Source organism: Clytia hemisphaerica, unplaced genomic scaffold, assembly GCF_902728285.1.
Source record: "Clytia hemisphaerica strain Z4C2 unplaced genomic scaffold, Clytia hemisphaerica genome assembly, whole genome shotgun sequence".
Lineage (NCBI taxonomy): Eukaryota > Metazoa > Cnidaria > Hydrozoa > Leptothecata > Clytiidae > Clytia > Clytia hemisphaerica.
Genome location: NW_027104019.1, coordinates 258,057 through 278,262, shown reverse-complemented (window position 1 = coordinate 278,262; position 20,206 = coordinate 258,057). Strand labels below are relative to the sequence as shown.

General features: G+C 36.7%; 1 protein-coding gene across 1 annotated transcript in view; it reads left to right on the top strand.

Moving 5' to 3' along the window:
- LOC136811415 (fibroblast growth factor receptor-like) overlaps window positions 1-18,018 on the top strand; it is a 41,928-nt gene extending 23,910 nt beyond the window's left edge. Inside the window, exons 7-20 of the mRNA XM_067068019.1 lie at window positions 975-1,156; window positions 1,895-2,068; window positions 2,219-2,352; window positions 5,628-5,769; window positions 6,639-6,880; window positions 7,276-7,399; window positions 8,203-8,313; window positions 8,660-8,826; window positions 9,898-10,017; window positions 10,934-11,004; window positions 11,490-11,530; window positions 14,765-14,861; window positions 16,155-16,257; window positions 17,613-18,018. Coding sequence (XP_066924120.1) covers window positions 975-1,156; window positions 1,895-2,068; window positions 2,219-2,352; window positions 5,628-5,769; window positions 6,639-6,880; window positions 7,276-7,399; window positions 8,203-8,313; window positions 8,660-8,826; window positions 9,898-10,017; window positions 10,934-11,004; window positions 11,490-11,530; window positions 14,765-14,861; window positions 16,155-16,257; window positions 17,613-17,741 — 1,837 coding nt within the window. The 3' untranslated portion in view covers window positions 17,742-18,018. The remainder of the gene's footprint in view (window positions 1-974; window positions 1,157-1,894; window positions 2,069-2,218; window positions 2,353-5,627; window positions 5,770-6,638; window positions 6,881-7,275; window positions 7,400-8,202; window positions 8,314-8,659; window positions 8,827-9,897; window positions 10,018-10,933; window positions 11,005-11,489; window positions 11,531-14,764; window positions 14,862-16,154; window positions 16,258-17,612) is intronic.
- The last annotated feature ends 2,188 nt before the right edge of the window (window positions 18,019-20,206 follow it).

Sequence of the window (20,206 nt, the reverse complement as noted above, 5' to 3'; positions counted from 1 at the left end):
TTATGTCTATGAATGTGATCGCTTGTCTCACTTATAAAGACAAACAAATTCATTACTAACTTACTACTTAATTACTTAGACGTTACAGCTTCGCATCGCATTTTTCGAAGTGGAGTGAAACCGTTTTCGATTCATTCAAAATCTTTTTGATTTTTTTCTAATTACTGAACATAATGATACATTGATATAACCTTCTTACAAAATAAATTTAACAGCGCTTAATGAAAATTACAAAACACCTCAAAAACTGTTCTTATTGACTGAAGCATTTTTTGGAATTTGAAATTCTCTGTCTATTGGTATACCATTTAAATGTATTTAAACTGAGGCCACAAGAGCCTCTAAAAGTCAAACAACGAAATCACCATGCCCTCATCTTATAACAAATAATCTCAACTGTTAGGGCGATCCTCTGCTCTAAAGGCTGGTCTCCACTTGCGTGCGCTGCGATTGCACCTTTTGGCTTCAATCCTTTTTTGCTTGGAAGAAAGATTACACCTCATGATAATGTAGCGCGCGCTTGAAAAAAAGGATGAAAACATTTCAACTTTTTTCAACAGTTACGTCAGATCGCGCCAATGGAGTTGCTTCATTTTTCTTTTGACCAATAGCGTGGAAGCTTTGTTCGTTTTTATAGTTTACCTTATTACACGAATATTACTAGGCAAGTATTCAGCGGCCTTGAAATTAACACGAAAAAAATTAACACGCTAAAAATTAACACATATTTTATTGCTTTTTCAAAGACACCACGGCTGGTTTTAATTAAGGGGTTTTTTAATTACACGAAATTTTTCAATTCGTGTTAATAAAATAACTAGTAATATTCGTGTAATAAGGTGGTTGCATAAAATATATTTTGGTTGCATAAATTATATATAAGATGCATAAATTATATATTAGTTGCATAAATTTTGTTCTACTTTTCTATACTACATCCTGTAATTGAATTCACCTTCAATCTTTCCACGTAGGTACCATGATGGTGTAGACATTCGTCGTAAATACAGAACTGGTTACCAGTACTTCTTCCTTGATGACGATCATCAAAGATTGACCATCAATAATGCTCATTATACTGATTCTGGTATCTACAAATGTGTGCTCAAAAACAAATATGGTTCCATCTCACGGCAATCTACATTCCGTTGGCCTGGTTCGTAATTTCTTAGCTAGAAATTAGTATAAAATACTTTCTATAATTCGAATCTTTCTATAATTCGAAGAATTCCTGGTCTCTTGAAGAAGATCGAATTAGAGAGAGTCAACTAGTTTAATCTTAACCATTATCCAGTATCTCGCTCTCAGGAGTGAAAATTTGTGTAGGATAGCGCAATTTGTTGACAAGTAATTTTAATGATATGAATAGATAGTTACTTTGTCATCGAAATCTGCTCTCCTACACAGACTTTCCGACACCCCTGAGAACGCTACTGGTATCGGGACCATATTTGATGGCTTTCTCATGCACGCTCTTCATCAAGTAAGCTTTTGTAAGATTTGTGGCTATCGAGAAATAAAGACCTAAGTAAGTAAGTCTGCGTCCTCTTTCGATAGCTGTCTACCCGAATGTAAGGGAGTGCGCCACTCGTTCTCCTTGGATTGATCCACTTAATCTTGATCCTTCTCTTAATTGCTGAGCATCAAGCAGAGAGGCATCAAGTACCATTTTGGGAGTCTTTGGTATGAACCGGCTGGGGGTTGAACCCACAACCTTGCGCACCGTAGGCGGATGCTCTACCACTGCACTACGGTCGCTGACCTGACTTTTAATTGGAATTATAAGTTAGTTCTTTTTTTCTATATTTCGCCCCAAGTTTTCTTGAGTACTTCATGATTCTATTTATTTCACTGGATTTGTAACTTTATTATTACTACTTTCTCTCTTTTTTAGGACCTCATATTACATTCACCCATTTGGATGGGCGGGCGCCCGGCATCAAGTTGATCTCAGCAACCATAGGCGAAGAATTAGTCATGGAGACAACATTCAGTGATTTTGATTTAACAACAAATTTTCGATTGGAACTTTTTAAACTTGTCTCGACCACGCATCAAAAAGCTTCAGGTATTCACAAATTTTTTATAAGAACATCCATGATCTTTAAAGGCTTTGTATTTTTGTGACTTTTTTAGTTTTCAACCCGCTAAAAATGTTCTTATTCATGATGGTAATATCATGTCAATATTTTAAATTAACCTACTCCTCAATGTATAGAACTTGCATGGAACGCTTCGTCAATCATCGACCTAGAGGATAATCATCTACCTTCTGATGTACATGGAACACCAAATTTCGTGGATGACCAAGGAGTTGTCATGGAAAATATGAATCGGTTCGTCAAATATATGGTATGTTCATAGCATTGAGTTTAAAGCTCTGAAGGGCCTATAGTTGAAACTTGTGGAGGGGGAAATGAAACCTCTTATTTCCCATTCGAAACGCATGACGCGCGTGACTTTCACACAAACGCTAGATTGAAAATAAAAATCCATCGCCAGATTTTGCCGCACGAAAACACATTAAAATAGCGGCACGAATCTTAACGCTTCACTTTTTCTTGATTGATAAAAGTCGAAATCAAAATCCCAACAAACTGCTTCCTCCGTCGGCCCCGATTTGGTCGACCCAACACGCCACTGGTTTCAATACTCTCTATTGTTTCATTAAAACCTCAGTGCGTACTAACTTTAAAAGAGAGTGGGGCATGAAATAAAGACAAACTGAATGACATGACATTATTCATACAAATGAATATTATTCCATAACAATTATCGTATTATCGTATAACACCTATATTACTGTGTTACGCGAATAGCGCTTCGTTATGCAAACGTCATGATTATTGTATGCCGAGTTTCTACATCTGCAATTTGAGCTTTACTTATCTTAAATTGATCGAAACTTTCACACTACCAATCGGCAGCATGTTAGTGAGACATAGTGATAGCCTTATCCAGATGGTGAATGAATGTATGCCGAGTGATTAGTCATGATTATTGCTTCTCTCATTTGACTGAAATTCAATCCCACAATCCTATTCGTCCTAATTCAAAAGTCGTGAAACTTTTCTCTTTGTAATTGAGTGTAATTTGCGTACAAGCGTAATAAACGCAAAGGGGAATAAGATTGAATTTTGGTCAAACAGAAAAATCTATGTCTATTATTAGATTCGCCACGGTATGCTTTTAGAAATGGCTTCATCCTTGATATCTATTCACTGAATTTGTTTTTTGGACCTACCTCCGGGTGCCCCGGTGGAGGTCCTATAAATTAACCCATGTCCGTTCGTTCGTTCGTTCGTTCGTTCGTTCGTTCGTTCGTTCGTTCGTTCGTTCGTTCGTTCGTTCGTTCGTTCGTTCGTTCGTTCGTTCGTTCGTTCGTTCGTTCGTTCGTTTCGTTCGTTCGTTCGTTCGTTCGTTCGTTCGTTCGTTCGTTCGTTCGTTCGTTCGTTCGTTCGTTCGTTCGTTCGTTCGTTCGTTCGTTCGTTCGTTCGTTCGTTCGTTCGTTCGTTCGTTCGTTCGTTCGTTCGTTCGTTCGTTCGTTCGTTCGTTCGTTCGTTCGTTCGTTCGTTCGTTCGTTCGTTCGTTCGTTCGTTCGTTCGTTCGTTCGTTCGTTCGTTCGTTCGTTCGTTCGTTCGTTCGTTCGTTCGTTCGTTCGTTCGTTCGTTCGTTCGTTCGTTCGTTCGTTCGTTCGTTCGTTCGTTCGTTCGTTCGTTCGTTCGTTCGTTCGTTCGTCGTTCGTTCGTTCGTTCGTTCGTTCGTTCGTTCGTTCGTTCGTTCGTTCGTTCGTTCGTTCGTTCGTTCGTTCGTTCGTTCGTTCGTTCGTTCGTTCGTTCGTTCGTCTGTTACCAGCTTTTCTCAGGATTGGCTCATTAGTTTTTTCTGATTTTTTGCACAATGATGCAAAATGGCAATGCCCAGAACGTGACGGAGCCTGATTTTTGAGAAAAAATTTATTTGGGCAAATTTGGGCCAAAGACTACCTAAAAATAGGGTTTTTTGGACTTTGTGCAAAATCCTCTCATTACTTTTTCCTGATTTTTTGTACAAAGATGGAGGGCAAGATTCTCTAAAGAATGGCTGAAGTGGTTTTTCCCGGAAAATTCTTATTCGCCTTAAAAGACGGATTTTCGTATTTTGGGGAAATTCCCTTTAACCAAATAAGAAAATATAGCTTTTCTCAATGTTGACTCATTATTTTTTTCTGATTTTTTGCACAATGATGCAAAATGGCAATGGCTAAAATGTGTCGGAGCCCGATTTTTGAAAAAATATATATTTGGGCAAATTTGGGCCAAAAACTGCCTAAAAATAGCTTTTTTTTGACTTTGTGCAAAATCCTCTCATTAATTTTTTCTGATTTTTTGTACAAAGATGGAGGGCAAGATTCTCTAAAGAATGACTGAAGTTGTTTTTCCCGGAAAATTCTTTTTTGCCTTAAAAAACGGATTTTCGTATTTTGGGGAAAATTCCCTTTAACCAAATAAGAAAATATAGCTTTTAACAATGTTGACTCACTATTTTTTTCTGATTTTTTGCACAATGATGCAAAATGGCAATGCCTAAAATGTGTCGGAGCCCGATTTTCGAAAAAAAATATATTTGGGCAAATTTGGGCCAAAAACTGCCTAAAAATTGGGTTTTTTGGACTTTGTGCAAAATCCTGTCATTAATTTTTTCTGATTTTTTGTTCAAAGATGGAGGGCAAGATTCTCTAAAGAATGGCTGAAGTGGTTTTCCCGGAAAATTCTTTTTCGCCTTAAAAAACGGATTTTCGTATTTTGGGGAAATTCCCTTTAACCAAATAAGAAAATATAGCTTTCTCAAAGTTGACTCATTATTTTTTTCTGATTTTTTGCACAATGATGCAAAATGGTTGCACAATGATGCAAAATGGTAATGCCTAAAATGTGACGGAGCCAGATTTTCGAAAAAAAAATATATTTGGGCAAATTTGGGCCAAAAACTGCCTAAAATAGGGTTTTTTGGACTTTGTGCAAAATCCTGTTATTACTTTTTTCTGATTTTTTGTACAAAGATGGAGGGCAAGATTCTCTAAAGAATGGCTGATGTGGTTTTTCCCGGGAAATTCTTATTCGCCTTAAAAGACGGATTTTAGTATTTTGGGGAAATTCCCTTTAACCAAATAAGAAAATATAGCTTTTCTCAATGTTGACTCATGATTTTATTCTGATTTTTTGCACAATGATGCAAAATGGCAATGCCCAAAATGTGACGAAGCCAGATTTTTATGGAAAATTATTTTGGGCAAATTTGGGCAAAAACAGCTTAAAAGGTTTTTTGGGCCTGAATGGTTCAAGTGATTTTCGTATTTGGGGAAATTCCTTTTTACCATTTTACATTATTCAACACACAAGCTTTATTTTTCCATTCTGAATTTTTGTACAATTATTGTCACTTTTTTATTATTTTCATCTGATGTTAATCATTAGGTAGGTCCATTCAGCATGTTGCTTGTTTATTTCAATATCAGTGAAAGAAGTCTCTGACACAGGCGCCTAGCATAAGTACAAAGAGTTACGTCAAAATTTCAATTTTAGGCCCGTTTTTTTGACACACCTGGTATATGTGAAACAAAAACCCTCTCTCTCTTTTTGGTTCAGGTCGGGAGTATCAATAACAGAGGTACATCGAAGAAAGTGAAAATGGTTATGAAGAACATTACAAAACATTCTTTCGGCGATTACATGTTGATGGTTTCAACACAATATTCTTACGATGTCTTCAACTTCACCATCGTTCAAGGTGCCTGTTTTTTTATTTTTGTAACTTTAAAACACAATTGACTCTCTCTTATTCGATCTCCAAAAAGACCACAAATTTTATTCGATTTAGAGAAAGATTTAAATTAAAGAGAGTAATTTAAGAACGCTTTTCAGCAAAGGGAACCAATATGTTAGTTCGAATTACAGAAAGATTTAAATAATAGAGGTTCGAATTAGAGAGAGTTGACTGTAGATTTGAAATTCTCTCCCAAGAATCGCGTCACCACTGAGCTTTATATAACCCTGGTGACAGTTTCCCAATCCTTGATAATCAAAACCTTGGCGGCTGTTTTAATTTGGGGCGGTGGGTGAAAGAGGCGCCTTTTTACTATTTTCAGTGCCCTTTGCTTTTTACACCTTAGAATTAGAATTTTTCGCCCAAAAAGGAAAAAAACAATACCCAAAAATCTTCGTGCTCACTTCGCTCGCGTAACATTTACAAAGATATTTTACATTTAAATGGGGGTGCCAGAATCTCAACTTTCGGGAATTGCCTCCCCCATTGTTAGCCGACCCACCACGCTACTGTCTATTGTCAGCTAAGAGGCAGATGTGATAAAGAGGAATCCGGTATTCACCTATATAAGGAGTCGCCGTGTACCTTAAGTGGATTAAATTTCGCGAATTTCGCGAATTTTGGCCGTTTACGTGAAAATCAGTGCTCGCAAAATTTTTGAAATTCAAAATTAGCTGAAACCTCTAGGGAAATGAAAGAAATCGGCTGAAAGAAAGGCCGATTCGCGAAATTTTATCCAAGTGAATATTTTAGATTCTCGATTCACGCGAAAATTAATCCATTGTTATTGTATTAGTATTGTATGCATCGATATCTTGTCTCACATCTTACAGACAGTCCTGCTGGGGAAGACAATAGTATTGAGATTGCGGTCGGTGTCACAATACCCATCCTCATCGTTGTTGCGATAGGGAGCTATGTCTATTTCAAATCACGGCATCGTTATCTAAAACCACGTCGTCGTTCTGACATCATGCCCATCGTACGTCAAGATAGCGACGCAAGCTTTGAATCGGTCGCCGTTCGGCGGATCCGACAATCTTTTTATGATGAACATATTGACTCTAACTGGGAGGTATGTTATTTTGCAAATCATGTTTTGAAAATCTAGAAGAAATTCTAATGTATTTTGAATAGAGTCAGGCTAAAAAACAGCTTAGGATAAGAATTTAGATTCACAAAAAATACTTCCGAAAGCACAACCAACTCTCACCTTGGACATTGCTATGAAATATATTTTTACAAGAAATGCATGTGCTTCACTGAAATTTGCTCTGACCACACCCTGATGTTATACTTAGTGAGTCAAGGTCTATCATTTGTCATACAAAGGCTATCTAAAAAGCTTTACTTTACCAGATAACGAAAATAAATGACAGATTTGAGCCCCCTAGCCTTAGCAATCTCTAGTTGCTTATAAAAAAGTGTTTTACTAGAGAAGATTTTGATGTCTTATATATTCAACAACAGATTGAGCCATCGAAATTGACGAAACATGAATCTATTGGTGCCGGTAATTTCGGAGATGTTTTCCGTGGCCAACTCGAAGATTTGAATGGTAACTTGACCACAGTAGCAATAAAGACGGTCAAAGGTTAGTCAAAAGTTATTTGAAAAAGCAAAGTCTTTAACTCGCTTTTACCTTTTTGGATTGTAAATCTCAATCTCTTTTGCTAAGTTTTGACTTTTTAGTTAAAATTTTGTTACTCACTTCTTCTCCTTTTCGACAAAAATGATAAAATTTATTTTTCGAGTCCCGCATATGTGATATTTGTATTCCTGACATTCATTACGTAATGTTTTCTACGGCAAAATTCGCCATATTGCATATAGTGGATGGCAAATTTAAACTAGAAAAATATATAATTTAAGATTTGCTACTATTGAACAAAACCAAGCGTTTTCATAGAAGACATTATGCAATGAATGTCATGAATATAAAAATCACAGATGCGGGACTCGAAAGCGTACAATCTACGTCAAAACATATTGAGATTTTCAATTACTTCCTCTATCCACTTTTTGGATATTTGTTAAAGTTAATCGAATATTTCAATTTGGGAGGGATTTGTAGACTTAGGTTATATTCTGATAGGTTATATTCTGAGCCTTATTGGACCATTCTTGAACTTTTGGATCTTAAGTCTAGCGGTAAAACTCAAAGTGAAAACTCCACCCTTTCAAACTAATTCAGAGCGTTTCCTAATCGTTTGTGGCGATAAGATTTCGTGAGAAATATTATGATGTTGATTGTAGGTCAGGCCACTTTTATCAATCTTTTTAGATTTTTCATTCATACGTTGTTAACAAGAATATATGATTCTATTCAGCTCTACTTGTTAACAGAGATTACATTTATCCTTCTATTTCATTCATACATATATATTTTTATTTTAGGGTCGGCATCAGACGGTGACATCAACAACTTCTTCAAAGAGATCGAAATCATGAAACGCGTGGATGGGCGTGACCACCCGAACGTTTTGGCGTTTTATGGTGTCTGCACCAGTAAGTGATTGTGTTTTCGGCGTTTTCACGGGAACCAGTGGGTTATTTACCTACTATTTGGGGTTCAAAAAAGAGGACACCTTATCAAATCGTTGAAAACGCGACTACACTCTACTCCTCATGGCGAAGCTCAAAACAGAACAAGATTTTTTGAGATTAAAAAAAAGATCGCTTGCTCCCTTTCTTCCTCTCCGGCTAGTCTTTTTTCTTTTTTCTTTCAAAAGAGGCTATTCTAAGTATGGAGTACTGCTGGAATGGCAGAAGTTACGTTCGTTTGAAATCTTCTCTCCTTCCATGCTACCCATTATTGGTATAAGAATGATTAACCTTTTGTCGATATTTTCAGGAAATCTGTTCGCCGTCTTGGAGTATTGTTCAAATGGCAATCTTCGTGATTACCTACGCTCAAAAAGACCGTCTGAAGAAAATAAAGATATTGGTCTGGACCGTACTGAGATGTTGACGATCTACTCTCAAATCTGTGATGGTCTTTGCTTCCTGGCTTCTAAAAATGTAAGAAGCCCAGCTGGTACACAACGTTGTTTCAACGTCAATTTAATGTTCACAACGTCCATATAACGTTAGATGAACGACGTTAGATGGACGTTAAAACAACGCCGTGTGCCAGCTGAGTTTATCTCCGAGCAGATTCTTATAACTCCACGCATGGAACGTATGCACTCTAGAGGCCTTGGCTCCGTAAGAGAATCTGCCCAACTGGCACACAACGTTATTTCAACGTTTAGCTAATGCTCGAAACGTCTCTATAACGTTGGATGAACGTTGAAACAACGTTGTGTGTGTCAGCTGGAAGAGATTTTTCGTCATGAAAGAGGGAAATCTTTCAAAGGTGTTTGGTAGCAATCAGAAATCTTATGATGGTTTTTTTATTCAAAGAAAAAAGATTCGAGAGACAAGGGTCATACAGACTCTGGAAGTGCCTTGAAAATACTTTCTTATAAAGAAATTTCTTTTCTTTTTAATTTTTCCGATCGAACCCTCTTGGATTTTTTTCTCATCTTTTGGACCATCTTGGATTTTCGACCTCGTTTTACTGACCACCCTGGATTTTCAACCTCATTTTACTGACCATCCTAGATTTTTACTTTCGAAAAACCAGACCGTGGAGATGATTGATTAATTGATGGCGAATGTCTTTCCAACTCTGCCAGTACATTAATTATAATCTACCTAAACGGCCCGAATTAAGTTAACAAATGTGACTCCCCAAGCGATTTAAATACCGGAAAATTGGACCGGTCTTGGTACGGTATTAGACTGGTCTGGGCCATTTGTCAGACGGATCTTGGCCACTCGTTAGTATTTGTTAGTAACTATTACATTAAACAAATTGTTTAAAAAGGATGTCGACCGGTCGATCGAGGCCGATCTGGGACCGGACACTTCGAAGTGGCAGCTAAATTAACTGGGCTCGTTGCGGCCTTTTGGTAAAGTTTACCAGTCATTTGGCGACCCTTAAAAGACCGTCTAAAGAGACTTGTCCGATTTTTATCTACTACTTGGTCGGGGAGTCACAAATATGGAAATTGGTCTGACCATATTTACTGATTCTTTGTTTTTCAGATCATACACCGTGATATTGCAGCGCGCAACGTACTTGTTACCAGTGACTTTACCATGAAGATCGCTGACTTCGGTCTGGCGCGATCACTCAATAAGGATTACTATCAGATGAGATCCACTGTGAGAATGAAGAATCTTTTACCTTCACAAATACATCCTTCTTACCTCCCAGTTACATCCATTATTTTATTTTGTAGTTAGTTTGTTCGTAAGTTTGAATCTCGACCAACTTGCTTGCCAGCTCAGGAGCTCTAAAACAAACAAAAAGCTCTCCACTACTCAAGAATTCTCGACAAATTTACGTTTCTTTGTGACTGCACGAGATATTTATTGTTTCCATATATTCATCGAGACTAAATTATACCTCAATCCCATTAAATTTCGTCCACCTTTAATTTTTGAGCACTTCTTAAAATAGGGTATTTCTGCATCCTTTTTTTTAAAGGCGCCTTTTAATTGCTGTGGTATTTTTGGGTGATTTAATGAAAAAAGATATAAATGAGATCAGAAGATTTATCACTTTTAGTCTGCGTTTTAACTCTTACATCCCAGGCGTATGTTTAACCTAAATTGGAGGACTTGATTCTATACAAAAGAACCAAGAAGACTTCTACACATCCCGCAAAATCAATGAGAAAGCTAAGAGATTTGTTATACTGCGGGCATCCCCAGAACTGATTTTGGTACATATATTGTATAAAACTCCCGTCCGAGAGCTACCCCAGTTCTTGGGTAACTTGTTCCAATTTTCTTAAAAAGCTTCAGATATCAAAGTATTGTATTAACCTCTAGCCATTCAAATGTTTCATTAAAATATTTGATGAAATTTAAAGATCTAACATATAAAACCTACTTATCAAGCTCGTCACGTTTTTAGAACTCAAAAACTCAAAGACGGGGGTAAATGTCGGGCGAGAATTTTACACACGATACGCAGCCTCTATATCAAGACATATCAGAGGGGATGCGTACAGCCTAGAGATTTGTTGGCTTACTAAAAACCACCACCTGGTTATTTTTTATTTCTTGATTACAGGGTGAGATGCCTATTTTGTGGATGGCAATCGAGTCTATCACTAAAGGGTTGTTCACGGTCAAAAGTGATGTGTAAGTGATCGCATTATTGACTTATCATCATCATCATTCGATCTAGGTCGGAAACAAATAATAACCCTCTCTCCTCAGTTCACGATCAGCCATTGCTGTTCCGATGTTTTAAGGACTGTTTCCCGCTTTTTGAATGTGTCGAGAAACGTTCTGAGATCTGGTTATTGAGTTTTGGATTGTGTTGTTTTAAAGGAAGGTTTTCTGTTTAGTCTGGTGAATGACTACTACTCAAACTTTCTATAACGCGAACGAAATATGCGTACGATATTATTGAAATTTTAATTCAATTTATGATGTTCATGGCGTAATGTTTTATACGGGAGCATCAAAAGTAGTCCAATAAAACTAGTGGCAAACGCCTAGTGTGTTATTGTTTGAATTCAAAAACACCCGGTCTCTTTTTGGGTGCTTCCGTATAAAACATTACATCACAAATTACTTATGCCTCTATTGTGGATTAAGAATTTTATCTTGATTCTTTCCAGTTGGTCTTTTGCCATATTGATGTGGGAAGTCGAGACTCTTGGTAGGTAGTTCAGCTTCACTGTTTTTATACAGATATCTTTTATGAAACACTAAATAGAGCTTTTCTATCTTTCCCACGCCACGGAGTGTGAGGGCAAAAATATGCGCCGTCTTCCCTCCTTCTTAAAGTACGCGTTTTTTTATAAGAACATGAAGCTTCTCTATTGACTCATTACCTGAATATTTTGTGTATTAAAAAAACATCTTTAATGGTGCGGACACAAAGGGACCATTATATTGCGAAATGTATAAAATGCAGGATTTAGATATCATTAGCCATAATTCAATCTTCGATTTTGTATTGTATGTTAGATGGACGTCCATCTAGTCTTCTATTTGGTTGAGTTTCAGGAGGCTTTGAGGCCCATTTTCGCAACTATAGACGCTTTGAATTAGCGCCCCGTCAGCACCTTGAACTGACTTGTGACTACCCAATTCCCCTCACATGGCATGGGTTGACCCGGGTGAAGGTTGATTCACTTGACAAGTGAACCGCTGCGGGTGGAAGTCGAACCTCAGTCGTCTGTGCAGCAACCAAGGTCAATGACCACTATACCACAGCGCTTAGTCTAATGTTATGTGTTATTTGATAATGGTCCACTCATTTGATGAGTTTCATTCACTGCCTTCGTAATGTATCAAAAAACCATCACTTGCATTCTTTGATTTTACTGATTTACGTGATACAATCCTTATCCTTTGTTTTTATATATAATAACACAAGGCTTCGATGGCCAAAATATTAGGTTAAGAACATTATAAGGCTTTGCGGACCTTAAAACACCTATTTTCTTAGGAAGATACCTTAAGGGAACTTATTTTGGCGAGAACTAATTTTGGCGAAATTGGCGAGCAAACTCGAAATTCGCCAAATTTAGCTCCCAAAATTAATTTTTTAGGTCATTCGCCAAATTAAGCTCTCGCCAAAATCAAAAAAAATCCTGGTTCGCCAAAATTAGTTATCGCAAAAATTAAAAATTTTGGTATTTTGCCTAAATAACTTCTTGGATTCACAAAAAAGCTTCAAATAAGGTAAAATAGAACAGATTTACGCTGTCAATCGCCAAAATAAGTTCTCGCCAAAATAAAAAAATCGTTGATTCGCCAAGATAAGTTCTTCCAGTGTTTGGAAAAATATTTGAAAAGTGTATCTATGATGCACTTTACAGATATTTTGAAACAAATAATCTATTTTCTCCATGTCAGTCTGGATTTCGGGAGGGTGACTCTTGCATTTCTCAGTTGTTGTCCATAACGCATGATATTTTTACAGGGTTTGACGTGAACCCTTCTTTAGATACCAGGGGTGTGTTTTTAGATATTTCAAAGGCATTCGACCGGGTTTGGCATGATGGCTTGATTTTCAAACTCAAATCATATGGGGTAACCGGACCTCTGCTTTCCTTAATACGTAACTTTCTTGATGATAGGCATCAGAGAGTTGTGTTGAATGGGAAAACGTCTGAGTGGAAGAAGATCAATGCTGGGGTACCTCAGGGCTCGATTCTTGGTCCTTTATTCTTTTTAATTTACATTAATGATCTCCCATTAAACCTTGAGTCAAAACCCAAAATCTTTGCTGACGACACCTCCTTATTCTCCCTTGTGATGGACCAGCTCTTGAGCCTTGGGGTACTAAACAGAGATCTTGCCAGGATAAGTGAGTGGGCTCGTCAATGGAAGATGTCTTTCAACCCAGACCCTTCTAAACAAGCTGTGGAAGTCTATTTTACCTGCAGAATCACTCCTGCTAATGCTCCAGTAATCTCCTTCAATAACACTAACATCGCTGTCAGTGAGCACCAGAAACATCTAGGTCTTATCTTAGATTCAAAACTTTCTTTCGATTACCATCTTGAGGAGAAGATAAAAAAGGCCAATAAAGGTATTGGCCTTATTAACAGACTTCGCAAACATGTGCCTAGAAGATCTCTTCTTACCATCTATAAATCTTACATTAGACCTCATCTTGACTACGGTGATATCATATATGACCGCCCAGGAAATGCCTCTTTTGTGCAGAAGCTTGAATCCATTCAATATAATGCCTGCTTAGCTATCACAGGTTGCTTTCGTGGAACGTCTCAGGAGAGAATATACTCTGAACTTGGCCTTGAAAGCCTTGCTGACAGACGCTTTGCCAGAAGAATGATATTTTTCTATAAAAATCATAAATAACCAAGCTCCGTCTTACTTACGTAACTATCTGCCAGCAAGGCTTACAGAGCCAGTTAACATAAGAACAAGAAATCCTATTTATCCTCTTAATATACGAACTGAGCGTTTTCGTAATACTTTTTTTCCTTACTGCATATCACAGTGGAATGTTCTGGGCGCGAATATAAGAGATCTACCTTCTGTTAAGACCTTTAAGAATGCAATTTTAAAATTTTTGAGACCCAAACAATCTCGTGTTTTTGATGTTTCTGACAATCAAGGTGTAGTCTTTCTAAATCGACTTCGGGTAGGGTTCAGTCATCTGAACGAGCACAAATTTAGGCATGGTTTTCGTGATACTTTAGACCCCTTTTGTGGTTGTCGAACTAACTCAGTTGAAAATACTCAGCACTTTTTTCTGCACTGCTCTATATATTCCCTTGCGAGACAATCTCTATTCGACAAACTACAAGACTTAGGTATTATTTTCCTCCCACTGAACCCTTCTTATTTTTGTCGGTTTTTATTATACGGTGATGAAAGCTTGACTTTAATTTTAAATCAAAGTATAATTTTTTCTGTCGTTGAATATATCCATGAATCTGGAAGGTTCAGTGGTGCGTTATTTTAGTCTACTACAACCATAGCTCTCTCCACGTCACACCTTGTTTTACTTTTTCCTTTCTTCATAGCCTTGCCTCTGGCGATATAACTTAAGTTTCTAGCGGAGGGAGGGACTATATTAATGTTTAGTAGTATTTTGTATTATATGTTCGTAATGTACCCTGTGTTTATGTTTCAATAAAGAAAAAAAAAAAAAAAAAAAAAAAAAAAAAAAAAAAAAAAGATAAGTTCTAGCCAAAATTTAAAAAATTCCTGGTTCGCTAAATAATTAGTTCTCGCCAAAATTAAAAAATTTTTTTGAATCGACCGTTCGTCAAAATTAGTTCTCGCCAAAAAAAGTTCCAAAGGTTTCAAAAATTTGTTCTTATAAAAAAAACATGTCTTAGAATTATAAAAAATCGAGTTAAGGGAATGGGCACGAGTCTGATCAAAATATTATTTTAATGATTTTCAGGTGGGCGACCCTACACTGGAATTTCCGTTCAACTGTTGTCCAGTTTCTTGACATCTGGACGACGCCTGCATAAGCCACATTGGACACCGGAAAAAATGTAAGACTTTATATTCTTTTTTTTAATTTTTTTTTCATTATTAATTTCTTCATCTCCAAAAGTATGTTGGTTCTTCTTACAAGAAATTGAAATATTTTATGTATATGTAATGTATATAAAATTCTACGATTCAAACTGATACGAAGTAGACAGCTAAGTCAGTAATGGAACAAGAGCAGCCACCGGCTAGGAAGTATGAAATATCTGTTCTTGAGGTCCCTTTCTCCTAGAAAAAACTATCTGTTCTGTATCCTGGGCTCTCCTGGATTATATCATCTGTTCTGGGGAAGAATGGGACTCCTGGAAAATGTATATCTGTTCTTCTAGAAGTATTATGCTCTTGGAAAAATATAACAGCTATTCTCTAAGAAGTTAAAATGCTCCTAGAAAATGAGACGTTTTAAGAAAATTATGAAGCTGCCTGGAAAAAAAATCTGGCATCTGGTTGTGTTTTTCACAATGTAGCTCCTGGATTTTTTGAACAGATTGTCCGCTGGAAAATTGTATGTTTTTTTCCTTAAAATGTGCTCCTGGATTTTAAGAACAGATGTCTTTAAGGCGACCCCTGGATTTTACCTGGGTGTTTTTAGGAAAGTCTCTTCTAGATTTATCCATAAAATTTACTCTCCTGGAAAAAAAGAACAGTTATTTAAAAAAAATCTGCCGGCGGCTGCTCTTGAATGGAAGCTTAGTGGGTTGGTCGGCTACATAGTATTGAAATAGTAAATCAGCTATTTGTAGGCTTTAAAACGCACCTGTCTTGTACAACTCACCTGATTTGATGTATGCATCCCGGGTAGCTCAGTCGGTAGAGTACTCGTCTTACAATCTAAGGGTTGTGGGTTCGATCCCCGGTCACTGCCAGCTGAGCGAATGAGTAGCTTGGTTAATCTGATCTAGGAGGCAAGTTACTGAGAACGAAGATCAGGTGTGGCGCCCCACCTCCCACTATACTTTCAAGGGATATTGGATTTTTATCGAATGGTAGGGCGTCGTTTATATAAGAGTCTCTTGTTGACGGTGATTTTCAAGAGAGAGCTTCAACTGTTCAGTCCTTTTAACTTGACTTAGTGATAGACAGTTACAACAAGTGAGAAGTCACACTCGTTTACGCTCTTTTAAAGAGCTTAGTATAACTTAAAAGACATAATTTAACGTACTATTTTCTACGTCATTTTTAGCAAAAGAAAGAACGACTGCGCCGGGAAAGCACATAAATGAAAAAAATTCTTGTCAGCATTAATTGTGCACCTGCATTAAATATACCATCAAAAATAACGTCTTTAATTTCAGATACACTGTCATGTTGATGTGTTGGGAAGAAGAGCCTTCTCGAAGACCGAGTTTCGAAGACCTTCAGATGATTTTTGATTCAATAGCAAATACAACCTCAACCGTAAGTTCCTTCGTAATATAGCCGCCGTGTCTTTGAGACAGTCGGTTTTGTATCCTTCTGAAACGCAATGGTCCAAAACACTTAGCGAACATTTCACCAAAAACCGGGACTTTCCATCCCGTTTCTTAAGGCCGGTCTACACTCGCGCGCGCTGCGATCGCACCTTTTGGCTTCAATCTTTTTTGCTTGGAAAAAAGATTACGTCATAAAAATGTAGCGCGCGCTCCATTTTTCTTCTGACCAATAGCGTGGAAACTTTGCTCGAAAAAGTGCGATTAAAGCGCGCGCAAGTGGAGACCGGCCTTTAGTGAGTTCCACTTTGACGACTTTCGAAAAATAGAGATGCCTTGGAGTTTTTACAAGATACTTCACTAATTGGTCATTTAAAGTGATAGAGATGACGCGTTCTTTAGAAAAAGTAAAGATTCTTTTATTACATCTTAACGACCAACCAAATCAAATAAGAGCTTGTAAAAACTCCAGCTTGTCCCGAAAAATAAAAGCCTTTCAAGTGCTTTGACCCAAATTCGATTTTTATGCTACTGCAAGAGCTTCGAAAGTTTAAAAAGACGTCAAAAAATCCAATGTTCAAAACACTCAAAAAGTCCCAAAATGGATAAGACGTTAATTGCGTTGCTTCAAAACGTTCCAAAATCATACCAGAGCGATAAGAATCAGTAACGTCTGAATATGTTTTGAAAAAAGACCCACATAAAATTAAAATATTCTTAGAGTTTAATCTTCAAACGACATTGATAAAAATTCAAATTAAAAGAAATTTTTATACATTTCAAGAAATTTTAAGTGGTCCTTGGAATATAATATTCGGTCATCAAATTTTTACTTTCCATTTTCTTCTATAGCACAGCGCGGTGAATCTAAAAATTGTAAGAAACCTGGACAAATTTATTTGTTTGTACGACTTGCAATCCCATCCTCCTTTGCGTTAGTTGCTTTTTTGCACGTTAATTTCTTACGATATCATTTCGAAATGAACTGAGAGGATTGGAACCATTGAGTTTAAAGCCCGAAGGACTAGAGTAGAATCACTTACCTTTCCCAGGCGGCGAATTGTATCTAGTGGTTCCTATGTTTTCGAGGACTGCATTTTTTGAAATCTAGCGATAGATTTTATTTTCAATCCGGCGTTTGAGTAAAAACCACGCGCGGGCGTTCTGGATGGGAAGTAAGTGGCTTCATTCCCCATCCAGGAGTCTTGAGTCAGCCCTTGGAAGTCAATGATTGGAACTCGTACAAATTTTAGTTTAAATAATTATGACACATCCGATGCGGAGCGCTATTAGACCAACATCCCTAGAGAAAAAATCACGAAATGACTATTCTTTCCCTTAAAGACTTCAAGCTCTAGTTACACGGCTTTGGTACATCGCCAGTTTCATTCGGATATCCTTGAAATCATCCCAAACCATCTGGCTGTGGAAGGATTACGTCAAAGCAAATCCAATCATTACAACACATTGTGAACTTCTGGTAAAGTAAATTTTGGTTATTCATTCCTGTCGAGCCGTTTGAAGTGATTGAAGGGATTCTTGGGAAAATAATGTCGCCAACCATGGTTGGGCGACGAAGAAGATTTTTCAATTTTTGCACCCTATTTCAATACACCCTAAATTTAATGGAAAAACAGGTTTTTGATTTTCAGAAAATCCAGTCTGCAAAAAAAGTGAAAGAGTGGATTTCAGTGCATAGGCCGAGAAATAAGTTCCACTTTCTAGTTATAAACTAAGCTAAGCCACTAAACTAAGAATTAACTTTTTTCTATTAGTTTTCAATAAAAAATGATGCTTTTCACTGATCACGTGTGTCGATTTCTGAGATACTTGATTTTGAAATCTTAAACTGTTTTTCTAGAACAACCACTCATGTTTAGAAATTTTCAAAATCAAATAACTCGACTGTGAAATAATTGGATCAATTTTTCGGGATCATAGAAAAGGTATTATCATGCCAAATATCAAAAGAATCATCTTCTGAGAATTTAGTTTTAGTTTTTTTTATCAATGTAGGTGTTTTGCAATTTTTTAAGTGCTTTTAAGCGTTACGAACGGCTAATGTTCTTATTTTGTTCTTATTCTTATTTTGTTCTCTTTTTTCAACGCTTTAAATTCTTCTTGTTCAATTTGGGCTATTCCAGAATTGTTCTTTGTTTGTGTTTCATATATTCAATTAATATTATTCAAATACAGCTCTTCAAAGCTACATGTTGTTCTTAAATTATTCTTATTTTTAAGCATTCTTAAGCCTTGCTGTTCTTATAACAATGTTCTTGTAAAAGAAAAAGTGAGTATCCTTTTTTGCCTTTTCGTGTACCGTATTACTTCGAATAAACTCCCTTCTTCTTTAAAACGCCACCTCGCCCTCGAATAAACACCCCTACTTTGAGAAAGAATTTCATATAAACGCCCCCTTCGAATAAATGCCTCCCTAACTTGACAAAACATCCCTAAATTGACATGGTTGTACACGAATAAAAACGAAAAGGCAAAATAAGGTTCCTATTCATGATAGTGACCTTGGCTAAAGGCTTTTCAATAAACGCCCCCCTCCCCTTCGAATAAACGCCCCTCCTAAAAACCAAAAGATTTATATACGCCTTGGCGTTTATACGAAGTAATGGCGAGGTTAAGCAAGTGTTTCTTTAGACTGTGAAGTGGGATATCGTAAGCCTGTACATAAGATTTCACTTGCATGGTTTGCTTTGGTAAGTTGTGTACAGGCCTACGGTATGGCACTTTACGGTCAAAATAAAGCCGTGCTAATATGGCATGCTTGATTTTGAACGCCATTTAGCTTAGGAGTCTTATGTCGATATTTAAAGTTTAAATACTAGTCTATATGAAAATATTTTTATTTATTTTGTTATATTTGTTTATGTTTACATTTAAAACGAAAATATCTTGTGTTTTAAGGATTTGATATTTATTTTGATTTGCAGATAGATAGCATTTTAATTGAGTTTTATTGAAAAACCCAGTCAATATTTTTATACTCAAAATTTTATTTTTGGCATTTTTAGCCTCGAGTTGTTCTCATCAGCTGTTCATGTTCTTCATGTTCGGGCAACCTATTTTTAGCTTTAAATTTTATTTTTGACCCTTAATTCCTAAAATTGTTTTTTTTTGCGTTGTTCTTTAAAAATTGATATGATAAAAAGTAGGCTTCTGCTCATCATATAGCGAAGAGAGTTTCTTATATAGGAAGTATCTGCGATTCGGACTAAGAAAGAGTGAATATGTTAAAGTAAAGCTTCCATAAGGTGTTTTTTTAGTATCTTCTATTGCACGAACTTTTTGTATATATTAGTTATATTTTTGCATGAAAAACGAAAAGTAATTTCCTTTGCTTTATAATCTCGATGTCTTATTTGGGTTCTGCCAGAAAATGTCCGTACATGGGGGTGGAGGATATATTGTCCGGGGGGGGAGCGAAAAATCATCAAAATTTGGGTTGTCTGGGGAGGTCGACTGATGCTTGTCCGGGGTAAAACCCGTTGTCCGGGGGGGGGGGGGGGGTGTGCATAGCACTACTTCGTCACATATCCTTACTTCGTCTCCTATTGTTATTTTCTCTTTTACGTCATAATATATGCATGAATAATCGCATAAATTATTTCTGATTGATCTTGAGATTAGAGGTGGTTTCTACTTGCTTTTTTTTATTGTATTGTTCTGTAACACCTTTATAGCTGTTGAAATTAAACAAAAAAAATTGTTCTTTCATGTGAAGGTGTTAGTAAACAAATGAAACAAGAAATAGTCTATGGTTGATCTCTCTTTTTTTTAAAGGTGTTAACAAATAAACTTAATAAAGTGAATGGATGATCGCTTTCTTGTTCCGTCTAGCAAAAAGTAAAGGTTGAAATCTCAATGTCTGAACCCTTTTTTTATCAAAAACTTTATAAAGAACATACTGTATACGGCTTCTAAGA